The sequence below is a fragment of the Acanthopagrus latus genome, chromosome 17, assembly GCF_904848185.1.
Source record: "Acanthopagrus latus isolate v.2019 chromosome 17, fAcaLat1.1, whole genome shotgun sequence".
In the NCBI taxonomy this organism is placed as follows: Eukaryota; Metazoa; Chordata; class Actinopteri; order Spariformes; family Sparidae; genus Acanthopagrus; species Acanthopagrus latus.
This window is the reverse complement of record NC_051055.1, coordinates 21,707,012-21,724,103: the sequence shown is the minus strand read 5'-3', so window position 1 is coordinate 21,724,103 and position 17,092 is coordinate 21,707,012. Positions and strand designations below refer to the sequence as shown.

The following is a 17,092-nucleotide window of genomic DNA, read 5'->3' as shown; positions in this document are numbered from 1 at the left end:
ACAGGCAGACATCCACACACACCCCCACACACATGCGCGCACACACACACACACACTCTCACACACAGATGAGGAGGAGAAAAAAAAGAGAATAACACACAGAGAATTTTAAAATTATAAGGCCTCTACACACCCTCTGCTCGCACCCCTTCTTTCTCTATCTCTCTCTCTCTCTCCCTCCCTCTCTCTCGCTCCTTCTTCTCTGCCTCTCTCTCCTCTCTCCAAAGTCTTTGATTCGCCCGTACGGTTTGATCTGCGAGAGAGCGAGTTTTGTAAACACATTTTTCACGATCATATAGCCACGGGCAAGGGGAGCGTGAGGCGCGGAGGAAGAAGAAGGAGGAGAGGGAGAGACACTGAGAGAGAGAGTGTGTGTGTGTGAGAGAGAGAGAGAGAGAGAGAGAGAGAGAGAGAGAGGGAGAGAGAGAGAGAGTGTGTGTGTGTGTGTGTGTGTGTGTGTGTGTGAGAGAGAGAGAGAGAGAGGGACGTTTAATGAGCGTGCAAGATGGAAAGACAGACTGACAGAAAATGCAAGGATGGAGCCTCAAATATGACTTACTGCTATCCTGCACAGAGCAACAAAGACGCACACACACACACACACACACACACACACACACACACACACACACACCCACACACACACACACACACACACACACACACCAGGGAGCCCAGAATGATGGTTTTGGCACAAGTAAAGCATCACAGAGGTTGACGAAATGTGAAGCAACAAGGAGAAAAAGCAAGTTATTCAGTTTTCCTCATCATGCAGAGGGGGGTGACACTCCAGCACTGTATTTCCCCGATATGACACTTCCTGACTGGTGCACCCAGAGAGTCACACACACACACACACACACACACACACACACACACACACACACACACACACACACACACACACACAAAGTGATGCATCTCGTTTGGGATGATGAACACAGAAAACAGAGAGAAGCAGCAGCGTCTGAAAAACAGATTATGGGGGCGAGCCAATAAAACGCAGAGCACAGCCGGTAAACACACCGTGGTGTAAAGCTGAACTAATAAAAGTGCGAGCCTCTCGTTCCTTACATTTCTTCTAGTCTTTTTTTTCTTTCCCCCCACTTGGTTGGAACACTTTCTTTTCTCATCTGGCAGCTGCTAATCCGGTTAGCTTCGATTGGCTCCGGTAATGGCGCTAACCCGTCGCTTCTGCAGCGACTCGTCTCCACGGGACGGCGGCGGAGAGGAGGCGAAGCGGCGGGCTGACACCGGCGACAGCGACGCGATCCGGAGGAAGAAGAAGAAGAAGAAGAAGAAGAAGAAGAAGAAGTGGAGGAGGAGGAAGAATGCGCCAAAAGTTTCGCTTAATTTGCCCCCTTAAAGTTTCCACCTTCACACATTTAATGCTAAAGAAAAAAAAAAAAATCTGGCTGATTTTTGCCAGCCCTTCAAAATAAAAGATACAAAAGTAGACGAACGAGCACGCAATAATAATAATAATAATAATAATAATAATAATAATAATAATAATAATAATAATAATAATAATAATAATGCGTGTATATGAACGCCATAGCTGACTGCATGTTGTAAGTTTTCTGATGAACTGGCCTCCTTCGACTTTTTTGGCAAAGCACAGAGCTGGGGTGAGATGCAGGCCATCACATTTAAAGTGCTTTTCCACTACGAGATTTGTTTGTTTTCCTAAAAGACGTGGGGGGGGGGGGGGGGGGGGGGGGGGGGGGGAAGAGACACTCCTCAACAATTCTCCAAGAAATCCCTGGCGCCAGTCGTTAAAAAAATGATTTTCTTTTCATTTCTCCTTTCCTTCCATTCTTCCTTTTTTCTTTTCTTTTCTTTTCTTTTTTTCAAACTTAGCCTACTGCTTTTTTAGAAAGAAAGAATAGCTGCAAGCAAAGTCGGTCGTCGGAATATGTGTGTGTGTGTGTGTGTGTGTGTGTGTGTGTGTGTGCGCGCGCATATAGTGCAGTGCAGTGTGTAGTGTAGCGTTTCCTCTTCCTCTCTCTTTCTTCTCTCAGTCTTTTCTGTCCGGGGAATTGTTCTCAACGTCCACAAACACATTGCAAATACCCGCCGGCCCCGGCTGCATCGATTTCTAATTAGACGCCAGGATAATCGTTGGAGAGAGATGAAAAAAAAAGGAGAGAGTGATAGCGAGACCGAGTAAATAAATATATAAACGAATTAGAGCCCAGATTAATTGAATGAATATGAGCATTAAAAAAAAAAAAGAAACAAAGGTGATCTTGGCGGATAAAAAACCTTTTGCGTGGACTGAACGGGAAATAAGGTTTTATATACACACAGCGGGGGGAGCACAGCTGGGGACATACATGCAGGAATTGGTGAATTAGGCTCTGCTTTGTGTGTGTGTGTGTGTCAGTGTGAAAAATGTGTTGATATAGGCTCTGATAAATGTTTTTTAACTGTGTGAAGATCCCAAAAGTTTTAAATTTTATTTATTTATTTATTTTTAATCTTTTTTTTTATGATGACACTGCAGCAGCAGCTCGATTTTCCGCGAGAGGAAAAAAAAAACAGAATGCCGTCAAAGAAACTCGCCCTAGACGCAATTAAATAAAACAGGAAATCTAATAAGAAAAAAAATATGATGACAAGACTAAATGTGCGCATGTGCGATGAAGGTGAAGCATATGGGAGAATGTGACCCGCTGTTAATTGTGAAGCCGTGACAGCGATCACCCCTCCCGACTAAAGCCACAGCTGGATTACCCAACTTCTCTCCTTGTTCAGTCAAATTTCCAACCCTCCTCCTCCTCCTCCTCCTCCTCCTCCTGGTCTCCCTCCCTCCCTCCCTCCCTCCGTGTGTCTGTCTCCTGACAGAGTGTGACAGGGGGGTTAGCCGGGGAGCTCAGGTAGCTCGTTTACTTTAATTAACGTTTCATCATCCTCGGAGCGGGACCGCGCACCGCATATACTCTTTCATGCTGCTCCGTCTCTCATCCCTGTTCTCCATCCATTCATCATCAGCGCTCCCCACTTTCCCTCTCCTCCTCCCTCTCCTCCTCCTCCTCCTCCACCTTCGGGCTCACCTCTCATCTTTTCTTCCACAACTCCCCCCCACCCCCCCTCCACCCTGCTCTCTGTCTCATGTCCACTCAGGCATATACAGGATAATAATTCAAACACTTTCCTTCCTTCGTTCCTTCCTCACTTCCCTCCTGCTCCTCCCTCCCTCCCTTCCCACCCACTTCAACTTTGAGACTTCTTTTTTCTCTCTCCCCTCCCCTCCCTTTTTTTGGTGTTGTTTTGTTTTATACATTAATGTTTGTCATTACGCGCATGATTACAGGCTGGTTTTATGGCACAAACAAGCTCTAAAAAGCCGGAGCAAAAGATCAATGCGTCCAGACTATTAATATGGAGTATTATAATCATTAGCAGCCCTACGCTATCGGAATTTAGGTTGCTCTGGATGGACACATTACGGCCCGGAGGGAGCAGATGAGAGAGGAGGAGGAGGGTTGTTGATCGGTATCGACCGCCTCTGATCATGTAATGGAAAAATAAAACCTCCAGTCTGTGATCATCATCAGGCAAGCGACCGCGACGGATAAAATCAATCTGAGGTCTCTTTCAGCAGGACGAGTATCAATTAGTGAGCTTGATATTATTGTTTTTTTTTCCCCTTCTTCTTAATGCAGTTATGTCTGAGTGTAATAATCCAACTAAATCAGGGACACTGATTTTCCAAAGTTGATTTGGTTGTGTGTAGAAAGGAAAAGTGTGCAGATGATGGCGTGGTCCACTTTTTTTTTTTTTGCGCGTAATGTGACTTTTCTCTGCGCGCAAATTGCCATCGTTGTTCTTACAACTTAGTTAGCCAAGTATTGCAGGTTGTTCTATTTGTAAGTTTCAGATAACTAAAGTTAAGTGAAGTCGATTCATACAAAACGACAAATATTGGCTGGCAGAGAGTCTTGATGAAGGCGAGGGGAGGCACCATGATGTGTGAGGAGGAGATGATTTTAGGATGGCGAATAGCGAACTCTTAATGATAAGGGTACAGATAGTGTAGTTAAGTAATGCTTGGCTAAACACTGAGACACACACACACATATATATATATATATCTATATCTATATCTATATCTATATATATATATATATATATATATATATATATATATATATATCTATATATATATATATATATATATATATATATATATATCTATATCTATCTATATCTATCTATCTATCTATCTATCTATATATCTATATCTATATCTATATCTATATATATATATATATATATATATATATATGGTAATCAGATCTATTATCTAATAAGCAATAACTGCAGGTTGTGGGCTGTTATTAGCATACACCATTGTATATCTTAGGTCCTGGGTTAAAGGTGCACTGTGCAGTTTTTGGGGAGCACATTTTAGTCTTCATTTACTGATTTTCACTACCGGAAGAAACTGTCGCCTTTCTGAGTTTTAATTTATTTTCCGAAGCTACATAGCTCCTTTCACACATTGTCACATTTAACAGAGGTGGATTTCACCGTTCGATGTCGAGATTCAGTTCCCGTCAGTCATTCATATCGTTCGTTTGTTCAGTCTCGTTTCCGCTCCTCGTTCTCAAACCATCGTGCTAACGGTCAACATAACACTGTAGTTCAAGGCAAATACATGGCTGCAACTTCATGATTATGAGTACTTTTAGACAACAGTGGACTGTTGTCTGTGTGTGTTGTACTGTGTGTATTCACCTTGACATTAAATTGACATGTACTGACAGTAAACCATGGGTGACTGACTGAATGAGAGCGATGAGCTATGAACGAAATAAAAAAAAAATTTGTTGTTTTTTTCATGGAAATGGTTGCTATGCTTTCCTGTTTCTCATTGGCTAAAATTTGACGACAGTGTCCTAGACTCAGCATACGATTGGCTGGCTCTCAGTCCTCTTCGCCCCTCTGATAACTAAACAGTGAACAACACAGCAACTAGTCTGCGAGAACGAAAGAATGAAGAGAAAGAGTCGTTCCTTCTAACTGATTCGTTTGCAAACGATCCATCTTTAACATTTAATACCAGAGTCGTTCCAGCTGCAGGTGCTGATGGAGAGCAAAACGGTCATTCTCAATTGTTGACTACATTTTCTTGATGTAAAGCATTTTAAAAAATGTCTGTCTTTCTTTCAAAAAGTTATGGGAACATAACTTTTTATTTACCATTTCAAAAAGCGGTGGCAACATGTACCTATCGCCAGTGTAAATGACACCTGTGCTGATGCAGTACTCAGTGTGAGTCAGTGCATGAAATACTGCAGGATGTATCATGAATTCATGTTGCTCACCTTTAACAAGTTATCAGACTGCTACAACTTTATGTTTTTTTATCAAGCTGATCATCAAATGCAAATATTTACATATTAGGCATAAATAAAGTTTGATGTGAGTGAAATACAGTTAACTTGATGCTCATCAATTCATGTATGATGCCACTGTGGGTAACATTTCCTCAGGATAAGTGTCAGTAACTTAAAGTCGGTAACTTGGTCATTTGCTAGTAGTGAGCCACAGGAATTCACAATACACCCTGCATTAAAATCATCATAAGTTGTGCATTAGCTGAATGCTATTTATAAACCACTACTGAATTAATTTCCTTCGCGATACCTTTGAAACAATGTATATTTAGAGTAAAGTTGTCACTTAGTGTTTGGCTCTTCTGAGCCCGCCCGAAGGCTCCTCTCATTAAATCATTTATCGGAGTCTTTCTTCTCGCAATAATTGGCGCTCACTCTCATTTGAACTTGGAAACGCTTTCTTAAGGGCATAAAACAATGGTGGTTTTAAGTTTCTCTGACACTTGAAACGGTTCATTATGCTAATTGACATTATGTAATTGTAGACATCATAGAATTAAAAACCACCCTTTGAGGAAGAGGCAGGCCTTCAGTGTAGGTGTGATTGTATCGATTATAATGAATACTACAATAATCCTATAGTAATGATTTTTTTTTTCTTTTGGATATATCACAAAAGTCATTCATGCGATTCTGATACACACACTGATCACAGGGATCCAGAGATAAAAAAAAAAAAAAAAGTTGGAAGCTAGTCAAATCACATAAAAAGAGTCTTATACTGCTGTTAATGAAAAAAGGAATGATGAAAATGAATCAATAAAACCAACAGTAAAAAAAGAAAAAAACTTGAGACGATCACAAACCAATAGCACTGAATCCCCCTCGGAGCCGGCTTAGAGCTGCAGAGTTTGATGAGCCGGTGGAAATGGCAGGTGTTATATGAAGCAAAAACAAAATAAGAGAAAAGAGTAAAGTAAATGCAGTTAGACTCGTATGGCTCGGTGTGGTCTGGCCGTGACTCGTACACAGCCTGGGACTCAGCGTGGAGCATCGTGGTAGTTTAAACAGTTTAAAACACTTACAGTGGTAACGGGATTTGTAGCCTTGTGGGGTTAAGAACTTGATGAAATCCGCCGTGCCCACCAGGACTATAGAGGTGAGCGCTCACATACAAATTGCCGTTGATAAAGAGAAGAAGGGGAAGCCCCGACATCACACACCTTAAACCCCATCCCCTTCACACTGGTTCAGATTTTTTTAAAAAACACACAAAAAACCCCCCTACCCAGAGTGCACTGCAGCTGGCTGTACGTGGGATCCCCAGGGCGAAGTGAGATAGACTTTACTGAACAAAAATGCTTCTGATTTGCATCTGTTTTCGGTGGAGCCACTTATGTGTGACTGGGGATCACATCATTACAATGTACTTCATCAATAATGTGTGACACGGGGGAATATTCCAGCTTTGTTGAACTCCGACCCTGTTAGGTGTTGACCAGCGAGAGTGCAGTTGCAGTCGGATTAGCTATGCGCCCGTTTGTCCGAATTTCCAGGAATGCTGTGGCGATTAATTAGTGTCGTACACAGCAGCCTCAGCAGGGCAAAATACCTCCCTTCCAAATGGAGCAAATGATCATGGTGACATCAGGACAGGTAATTAGGTATCATATAAACCGCAAAACAAGTACGAAAGCTCAAACTAAAAATATTACTAAAGAAGAGGATGAGGTGTTTATGGTGTCCTGAGGACAGATGTTTAGAGTCGATGAAAGCAGTTGTAGTAGTTGGATAAATAAGTAATACCTGACTGCTGGTGTAATTTGCATGGATCCAGCCTGTCTGCATTCTTACCCTGACCTCCAACCTTACTTAATGTCACAGTGTCCAACTCGAATATCTAGAAAAACTTAATCACTTTTAATCTCGCGCTTGGTCACAAGCTTTGGGTTTACTGGGCCTATCACGGTGCCACTACCCATAATCCTGTGGGATGCATCATTTTAGGTTTATCTGATATTGCAGTGTGGTTGTTGCTCCCACATCATCACAATGAATTCAGGATCATCATAGCAACCACTGAAGCAGTCTAAAGAGGGAGCAGGTCGTGGTGGTCACGGTGTTAATGTCCTGTCTGGAACTTATTCTTGTATTGTTGACATGTTTTTTAAACGAAGTTTATACTCGAAGACCACTGAGATGTTGTTGCTCGGATCTTTGTGGATTTATTCCACCTCTGCGGGAAGTGTTGGACAAACACTGGCATGGCACGTAGCTTTATGTTACTGTTGTAGACTGATTAGAGGGTATTGAGAGATACCGCAACTAACACCTGGCCAGTGAAAACTCCTGTTACATCCCTTAAAGCTGTCTAGTGTTACTTTCCTAGTGTCGTTCCCGCTTTAGTCCATTTCATCTAATAATAAAATGTGGGGGCGTCCGGGTGGCTTAAGGGTTTATGCTGACCATATAATTGTAGTCCATTTTGTTGCATATCATCACGTCTCTCTCTGTCTCTCTCTCGCTTTCCCCTCATGTTCTGACATCTCTCTATTGTAGCGGTCAGATAATGCCAGGAAAACAGACAGGCTGTTCCATGAGATGACGAGCATAAAGTCAACTACTGCCATGACAAAAACTAAGATTGAAACAACTATGCAAAGCTAATTAAATCCCATTTAATTCAACGATTCAGCAATGATGTCATAAACTTCCATTTATAGTTGTTGAGTAGTTTTCATGAATCATTCAGGTCTTTTGAAACTTTCGAAAATAAACAAGTAATGCATTTTTAATAACAGTCCAGAAAGCGAGTAAAAATCAACCGTAAATGTGGAGAATCGATACAACTTAACACCATTTAAAACAGTCTTGTTTTGTAATGTAGACCGTCTTACATCTTAGTTTTCAGACAGTTTATATTCCCTGCTGGTCACTGACCGGGTTACGTGGACCTTAAGGTCATGAGGCACATTCAGCACATAGATGAACACAAACTTTGAAGTCAAGAAAAATATTTCAAACACAAACAAGACCCCTGCAAACTCCGAGTTCAACGAGCGCAGATTCTAAATGAATGGATACACCAGCCTCCATGTTGTACCGTCGGAGGCTTGTCCTCTTTTCAAAATGACGACTGTCTCCTCTGTCATGAATGTTTCCGCATTTACTGCGATATCTAATGTCTTCTGTGTCTCTGCTTAATGCCAGCTCTGTCTCTTCCCATTACACAGACCTGCTGGACTGTTGCATTTCTATTGAAGTCATATATCCGTGTGCACACACAGACGCGCACACACACAAAAATTCAATCTCTCCGTCTTTCTATCTGTGTTTCCCTCTCCCACTCTCTCTCACACAGACACGCACACACAAACAAAGCCACACACACACACACTCACACACACACACACACACACTCAGCGCCCGTCTGCCCCGGCCCCCGTCGGCCCTCTCGCCTGCGTGCGTGTCAAATCGAATCTCCACCTCAGTGCGTAGTACACCTGCTGTGCCGGCGTATAATGCGCTGCATACAGTGAGTGCACGATGACGGATTACTGAATTAGACCAATAATGACAAGTGACACTTCTGTTACCGCTCCCTGAGCCACTGCAGAGAGAAGGGGAGAGGTGTAAATAAAGAACAGACACGGCGACACAGAGAGAGAGCGAGAGAGAGGGAAGATGGGTGGGATGGCGAAAAAAAACAGAGCTGAGATGGAGGAAGTCATGGAGATGGATTCGGAATTTTCAGCTTGTTCTGTAAAAATAAATAAGTTCTGTTTCATTCAATTTCAACTTCTTTGTCCTGTATCTTTTTTTTCTTTTTTTTTATCCTCTCTTTGTTTCCGAGAGTCACATCACAATCAGTGCTGGGAGGATTTTTTTTTTCTTTTATTCTTTTTTCCTGTAGTTTTTCTCTCTTAATACAGATTTCAAGACGAGGCTCCACCTGTGGTCGAGGCACCAGCTTAACTCAAATCCTGACAGAAAAATGAAAGGCAGCACCGCAGCAGCCTCACATGCTTGGCTAGACACAAGTGTTCGGAGAAGTTTTGACGTGTTTTCCTAATGAATATACATGAAATGTAGAGCAGGGTAATTTGAGAGTGTCCACCGGTTGGAGACCGGGGCACTGTATCTGCAGGATGTCTGGCCCCCCATGGACCTGGGTCTCCGCAGGCCTGTGCTCAGGATACAAAACCATGCCAAATGAGGAAGAGGAGGTGCAATCCTCCCAGGGACCACATGAATAAATCAGCCTACCACCCGGTGCTTCTGTACCGGGGCAAAGACTCACTACAGGAGCACAGAGAGAAAACGTACACAAACACATGCATTCATTCATCCATGCACACACGCAGAGGAGAAACTGAAAAACAAGACTCAAGATGTAGGTGTGAAAAAACGGCTATAAGCTTGTTTTTGGAGGTTACAGACTTCGTGATGCAAACATCAATGAGAATATTTGTGTTGGCGCTCTGTCAACGGTGTCATCCTCCCGCCTCTATTGTATCATAATGGAGAATCATTGGGGAACATGAGCCTGCCAAGCCCTCAAGTCGCTGTGCCACAGTCGCGTTTGGCTCGCGAGCCAACGCTTAAAGGCACAAGCAACTTCCCCAACTTATACCTTCTGTACATCTGCACCCGCCTGACAGACAAAACAAGGCTGCCGTGGAGAAGAGGAAGAAGTGAGCACTTAACTGGGACAGACGCTCACATAGAGAACGGCAGCAGAGGCCCAATTGGAGCTGGAGCTGGAGAGCGAGGGAGCAATAGGGGGAGCACGGAGGAAGGAAGACAGAAAGAAATATTGACAAAGCCTAGATATACACATAAGTCACCCGACACGACCCGCCTGCTCCCCTGTATTTTATAGAGCTGCTCTGCGCTGGCGGAACAGCATGACAGGCCAGTTCCTTCAACGGAAAATATGGTCCCTCTCTACCCTCCCGCCTCACGCTCCGCTATCACTCCTGTTTTCTGTCTATCCCACCTGATATCATTCTGTCACCTCTGCGCCGGGCTCTTTTTTCCATCATCCCTCCTATTTCTCTCCTCCGCGTTTCTCGCGCTTTTATTGGCGCTCTGCATCGCACCCGTCATGTTTCACTCCTCTGTTTCTATCCATCTTCATGTCGCTCTCTTAATCCCCTCTCATTTGCTCTCCTCGGCCCTCATCCCTCCCGTTTCTCTTCCTGCTCTCCCGGAGCCGTTTCCGCGTGCTGCCCCATTTCCACCTACTCCTCTCCGTTTCCCTCATTCTTCCTGATTCATTTCCTCTCCGCTATCCGTTCCATTCATCCCTCTCCCTCCTATTTGTGCTGCGAACAATCACCATCCCTCCACCCGAGGCTTTCCTGTCTCCATCCTACACCTTTCCAACTATATTTCCTCTGACCTCCGTGGTTTTCCTCCATGGTTTTTAGCTCATCTGTCACTCTGTCTCTCTATCTGCCCCGTGAACTTCATCCGTCCACATCTTCAAACTGAATACTTTACATTTTTCGCCTTTCTTCCTTCTTTCTCCTTCCATATAGATTTTCCTTTGTCTCTTCCCCATTGAAATAAGCATATGCATTCAACCACTATTTTGCTGTTTACACTGTTGTCTTCCCCCCTGGTTCCTTCTCCCCACCTCTCTCCCTTTTCTTTTCTTTCCTCTTTCCTCCTTTCTCCTCTCTCCCTCTGCATTCCAGCCGGCCCTCCCTCTCTCATCCGCAGCCTGAGCACAGAGCCCCATGTGTCGGAATCAATTAGGGCTGAGAGCCGTCGCGGCCGCTCTTTCACGGAGGTAAATATTAAACTGCACCAAGCACCGAGGAGGAAGAGAGAGAGGGAGAGGAGGGGAGAGAGGGAGCCCTCCGTCCCTAATCCACCGCATCGATCAGGCGGGGATGAGGGTAATATATTATTTTGACAAGATACGATTCTCCGACGCGCACCGCTATCCCCGGCGATCGATTTCTTTTTTCTCTCCTTTTTTCTTTCCTTTTCTCCCCCTCAGCGAGTGGGACAGAGTTTGTGTGTTGCTGTGTGTATGTGTGTCTGAGATAGGGTGTGAGCGTGTGTGTGTGTGTGTGTGTGTGTGTGTGTGTGCGCGCGTGTGTGCATTTGTGTGTTGTTGTCGGGCGTCGTGGCGTGTGCATGTGCAGTGGAGTGTGGATGGGTGACAATAGGAACAGCATTAGGAAATGTGGGGAAGAGATGAGGATGGTGCTGCTAGTAGGTCTGCGCTTTTACAAACAAGCTCCTGTCTAAACAGCTAAATCACACGCTCGTCCAAAGATGGATCGCTGAGGGGGGAATCCGAGATTTGTATTTATTTTCTGGGGGTATATGCAAGGTGCCGCTGCGTACGGCAGGGTGTCAGGGTTATACAGTTAGTCAAATAGGCAGAGCTGACCTATTGTAAAGTTAAGTGTCCTCCCCCGCACGGTCCCCTCTGCTCCTGTGCCTCCCCTCGATATCGCTTTGTAAACTGTGTCTAAATGCTAAATTCCCGGATCAATTTTTTTTATTCAACCTCTCCCCCCATCAGCGCTCCCTCTGCCCCCTGCCTCTGTCCTCTTCTAACAGCTTCAGTCTTGCTGTCCTCCAGTGATGGAGGGTGTCCTAACAGCCCTGTGCACGTCTGTGTGTGCGTGTGTGCAACTTATTCTCTCAGTAGGTCAAAGAAATCTGACAAAAAGATCAAGTGTTCGCATCTCATCCTAAAGAAAATCCCAAACCTAGCTTTAAAAGGGCTCTTTTGTAATTTTGTAATCAAATTAAATTTTGGAATCAGAAATTAAGGTCATAGCTTTCATGGTTAAGGTATATGATATAGGTTTTAGCTCTTTAAGGTGCTTTCAACTCCTGTTGTTTCTGTGACCTACAATTAGATTGCATAATTGAGTCTCACAGCTCTCTTCAACCCCTATGTAAAATCATAAGCGGCCATCTCCATCTAAAACGTTTGGATAAGGTGAATGAACGATATGTGGCTGGCATGAAACTGCAGGCAATTAAGGAAAACACTTGCTAGAGGAGAAATTCCAGCTATCAGTTAGGGCTGAAGAGATAGATATTTTGCTCAGGTGTTGGAGGAGACCAAAAAGTAGCAATAAGGCCCGTGAATTTTCAAATGACATTCAAATGCTTGCAAAGAGATCAGCTATAACTAATTGATAATGACTGATGATGTCCAATGCCAATGTTTTGCACGGGAAACGCGAACCTGCTAAAAAAACAATCCACAACCCAAAACAAAGTCCGCTACCCTGAATACAGAAAGCAGTAAGTTAGCTGAGTGGCAGGAAATTAAGCGAAACACAGGATTGCGTTGACAGTGCTGATAACGTGGGTTTCTGGCGTTAATAGACAAACACAAATCCAGCGTATTTACTCGAAGCGCAAAAATAGACTTCAGGTTGTGGGTATGCTCCAATAACGCAATTGACACTTGGCCGTACTGATTAAAACAGTAGCGCCATATGCATCAGACGGCGTAGAAACGCCTCGAGTTTCCACCTTGCTAGTGTTCAGAAAGTGCTACCTGTCTTTGACACCGAATGTTGGAGCTGAATGCAAATTTTGAGGTGTAGAATCAGTCAGTCATTAGACATTACTCCTTTGAGACTTGGCAGGTAGAGCTTATCAGGTGCTCTGTTTCTCTGCAATTGTTTCAGATTAATTTCTTCCCCCTAGTGGTCAGTAATCACTTAATGCAGCTTTAAGTTTATATTCATTCGGTAAAGAAGATGATAATCAAATACATCATTCAAATACCACAGAAGTACAATTGAGCTACCACAAATGTCCCATTATATCAAGGCTTATTCCTGAGTGCGTGTGATTGTGTGTGAGAGCACTTGAACATGAAGACACCGTGACCCTGGCAGACAGCAGCAGTGCAACCCACAGGACAGAGTGTTGGAATACAGAGCACGAACTATCAAGGTTGTAAAGTCCCTACGAGTGCATCAGGGGTGTGAACAATTCTATAAATAATTTCTCTATGTGCGTGTGTGTCTGGACGACGTATTTCAGTTCCAACCCGTGCTTTCGAACGCTGCGCCGACACAAAACCCGCACAAACCTCGTGTCTCCGTATGCGCGCACCCCGGCACCCAACCAGCTTCCTCTCCCGGAAAGCTCTCTGCAAACAAGCCTGACAACACCCGCTGGTGTCTCCTCCAGCTCACTCCGCTCTCTCTTACTCCTCATCTCCCACGTCCTCGTGTTTCTGCCTGCCGCGACTTAGTTTTCCTCTTTCTTTCTGTCCGCTCTCGCTTTTATTGTGCCATTTTCTGCCACTTTGGTCCAAGAAAGGGAGGCCGTAATGCAATCTCTCCCCCTCTCCGTCCCCTGCTGCGAGGGAGAGTAGCTTGGCCTGTGTGCTGGGCCGGGGAGAAGGGGGAGAGACGGGGTCAAGGTGAGCTCTAATACACTATTGATCCGCCCCAATTGAAAACCTGATGGAAATTTTACCCCCCTCCCCTCCTTTCCTCCTCATCCTTCCCCCGCACCCCTCTCTCTCTCTCTCTCTCTCTTTCTCTGTCCCCCCCCACCTTTCGTCTAACCCCCCTCTCTCTTCCTATCTCCCACTCTTCTCTTCCCTTATGTCTTTTTTCCTTTCCTGTGTGTATCCTCCCTGGTGTCTGGAGTCTTCCTCTTTTCCAGTGTCTATCCCCGTTCACTCCAATCTGTTTTCTCTCCCTGCTGAATGTCTCTTTCAACCGCTGACCACTTTCTCTCCCTTGCCATCTATCTTTGTGCCGGCCAGCGCTCTGCCTCCATGTCTTTTAAACCGCGCCTCTAATCATTTCCTCTCTTCTCTTCTCTCCTCCGTTTGGTCTCGCCGTCTCCCCTCTTTTATTTTTTCGAGCGTGTTCCTCTCTTTTCCCCTCAAATCCCTTGCTAACCCTCCCCTCCCTGCTGTTTCTGTCTCTCTCACTCGTTTTCCCTCATCCCCCTCTCTGAGTGTGCATCAGATGGTCCATTTCTCTCTAACCCAGTGCATATTGATCCCTATGGCAGTAGCATGCAGGGTGAGGGCTGCGAAAACCACTGCTACAGTGTATTAAACGCCACAAACGCTTTGGACGCGGGGCCCGAGACACGCCTCCCCGGCAGGGCCCTGTCAATAGCTGCTCCCTCCTGTCAACAGCAGCCAAATGGCCTCTCAATCTGAGACTTGTGATGGGCTACAGATTGGTACACAGAAACTGCAAGTGGATGCGCCACGGACAAAACAGACTGAATCTTGATCGGAGCAAAGCCAGGATTTAAAAAAATATTAATAATAAAATGAAACGAAACACGGAGATATATAGGTAATGTTCCCCATAATGGTGAGCTGCTGTTAAAAACAAAAAACAAAAAACAGATGTATTCAGAAAGTCAATGAAATCATGTAAAACCATTTCCATTCAGATGCCTCAAATGTTGCACAACAAAATCTATGACCTCTGCTTTCAATTTGCTCCATTCTTTGGCTTAACAGGCTACATAATAACACACTGTTGTCCTGCAGTTATGTGGAACAGCAATTATGGACGCAGCCGAGTGTGCTATACACTGTTCAAGCACATCAAACAAAAGAGGCACAAACACTGGGGAGGGCCTGAACAATGGAGATGGCAGCAACAGAAGTAAACCTTTTACAGCTACCCATTACTTTCCCACTTAACAAGACAGACCACAACCTCTCTCCCTCTCTCTCTGACTCTATGCAGAGTTGGCTGCTATCACCGCACCGCTTGAGTGGGAGATAAATGGAGTGAGTGCGCATATGTGTGCGTTTGATTTATGTACTGTTGTGTACGTGTCAGGCGGCCGAGCTATCAGGACCACCATCTCCCAATAGACACAGAAATGCTACAGCAGTGGAGGGACCCCTCTGTCGACCCGGAGACCCCGATACACATCTGGAACAACAGAGCACGCCGAGCGGGGATTGGAGGGGTTTGTTGGAGTAGGAGGAGGAGGAGGAGGAGGAGGAGGAAGAAGAAGAATAAGAGGAGAGGAAAAGGAGCAGGAAGAGAAGGAGGAGGAGGAGGAGGAGGAGGAGGAGGAGGAGGGGAGCTACCGTCATTGCTTCTGTGCTTCTTCATTCAAAGGAGATTCGTTCACTGTGTCCCTCGCTCTCCGTCTCTCTCTCTCTCTCTCCATCCCTCTCTCTCTCTCTCTCTCTCTCCCCTCCACCGCCGCCGCCGCCGCGCTTCAACCTCAAGCGCAACTTTACAACTTCTGTCCGGCCCTCTCTAGGAGGAATAATCTCACAGGTAGCCGAGCTCTCACATGCAGACTGGAGGTCCTGGTTGGCTGCTTTGACATTAAGCTTCTGTCAACAGGGGCGGGAGTTACTTCTGTGTGATCCCGATCTCACGGGGAAAACCATAGTTAGTCAAAGGGATGCCGGCGTGTAAAGAGGACCTGCACGGTGCATTTCATCTCACACTCTTAACCTCCGCTTGACCCTGAACACTTTTTTGCATCTTACTTGGGAGGTTGATCTAATTTTAAGTTGCATCTGCGCCTGGAGTAAATAAACACATCTCACGGCTCGAAATATGTCGCCATGTTTCCTCTTTCTAACTCGCCCGCTAACTGGCACTCAGAGTTTCGGACACTGGTTTTATTTTCCCACTTTTCTCCTTCAATCACTCCTTCCTTCTCCGCCTCGTTGTCTCCTCTCTCTCCCCCCCCCACCCTACCCACCCCACGCTTCACCCTCTCCATCTATTTCTTTCTCTCTAGGAAGGAATCAGTCTCACCTTAATTGCTCTTAAATCGGATTAATGACTGACCGGGGACAACTTGACTTAATCTCTCTTCTAGTAAATCTCTTCCTCTCCCCTCTTCTCGTACATCACTCTTAAACATTTTATCCTCCCTCGCTCTCTTTATCCCTCGTCCTCTCTTTCTCGCGTCCCCGCTCACTCCGTCGCTCCCCTCCTCTTTCGGCGTCACCTTTTTCACTTTGCTTTGCTCTCCGTCACCTACTCTGCCTCCTCCTTTCTCCACCCCCCCACCCCCCCATGTGAGTCAATCATTCTTTCATTTTTTTTTTTGGACGCACTCTGTCATGCTTCAGCTCTACTCGTCATCCGGGTCCCTTCATCATTCTTCGGCCCTTCTCCTCGCACTCTCTCGACAACTTTCTATCATCCTTCAACTTTGGCGTCCCGAGATTTTTCGGCAAAACCTCTTTGACTCGGCTGTCACTCCGCCTCTCCATCCTCCACTTTGTCTGTCTCTCTCCCCTCTGAGTTTTTCTCTCCCCCTACAACAAGCTTGGCCAGTCGCAGGCTGTTGTGCGCGTATGTGTTAGCAGATGTCGATGTGGTCCTGTCATTGCCTCCTAAGTGCTTTGGCAATACTAGGGATCTGCTGTCATGCCAGTGCAACTAATCTCAATCGAATTACATTGAGCTCGTATTGAGATGGAGATAAAGGACATGAGCGTCTGTCTGTGTGATTGCCCAAGCAGTTCACTGGCACCTTGAGTGAGAGGGAAAGTGCACGCGGGCCGCGTTCAAAAACATCAGTTTTGGTGGCGATGACATCATTTCTGCCTGGAAAACCACGACAAGAAAACACAAAGTGCATTACAGCTCAATACAAACAACTGCCGCCGTGTCATACTGGGGTGATCCTTGTTAAGGGTGTAAGGGCAAAGAGACTGTGCCACCTCCCAAACCCCTGCAGTTAGAAAAAAAAAAAAAAACTGAGGGAAAAAAAAAGAGGCCAGCCTT

The 17,092-nt window shown here is 45.2% G+C and overlaps 1 protein-coding gene across 8 annotated transcripts in view; it reads right to left on the bottom strand.

Moving 5' to 3' along the window:
• erfl1 (Ets2 repressor factor like 1) overlaps positions 1-17,092 on the bottom strand; it is a 101,679-nt gene that overhangs the window by 22,649 nt on the left and 61,938 nt on the right. Inside the window, exon 1 of one of the 8 annotated variants that reach the window (XM_037074813.1) lies at positions 1,075-1,195. The exons of the other annotated variants lie outside the window; for them this stretch is intronic. Coding sequence (XP_036930708.1) covers positions 1,075-1,133 — 59 coding nt within the window. The 5' untranslated portion in view covers positions 1,134-1,195. Of the gene's footprint in view, positions 1-1,074; positions 1,196-17,092 lie in introns of those variants that run through there. 8 annotated transcript variants of the gene reach the window in all.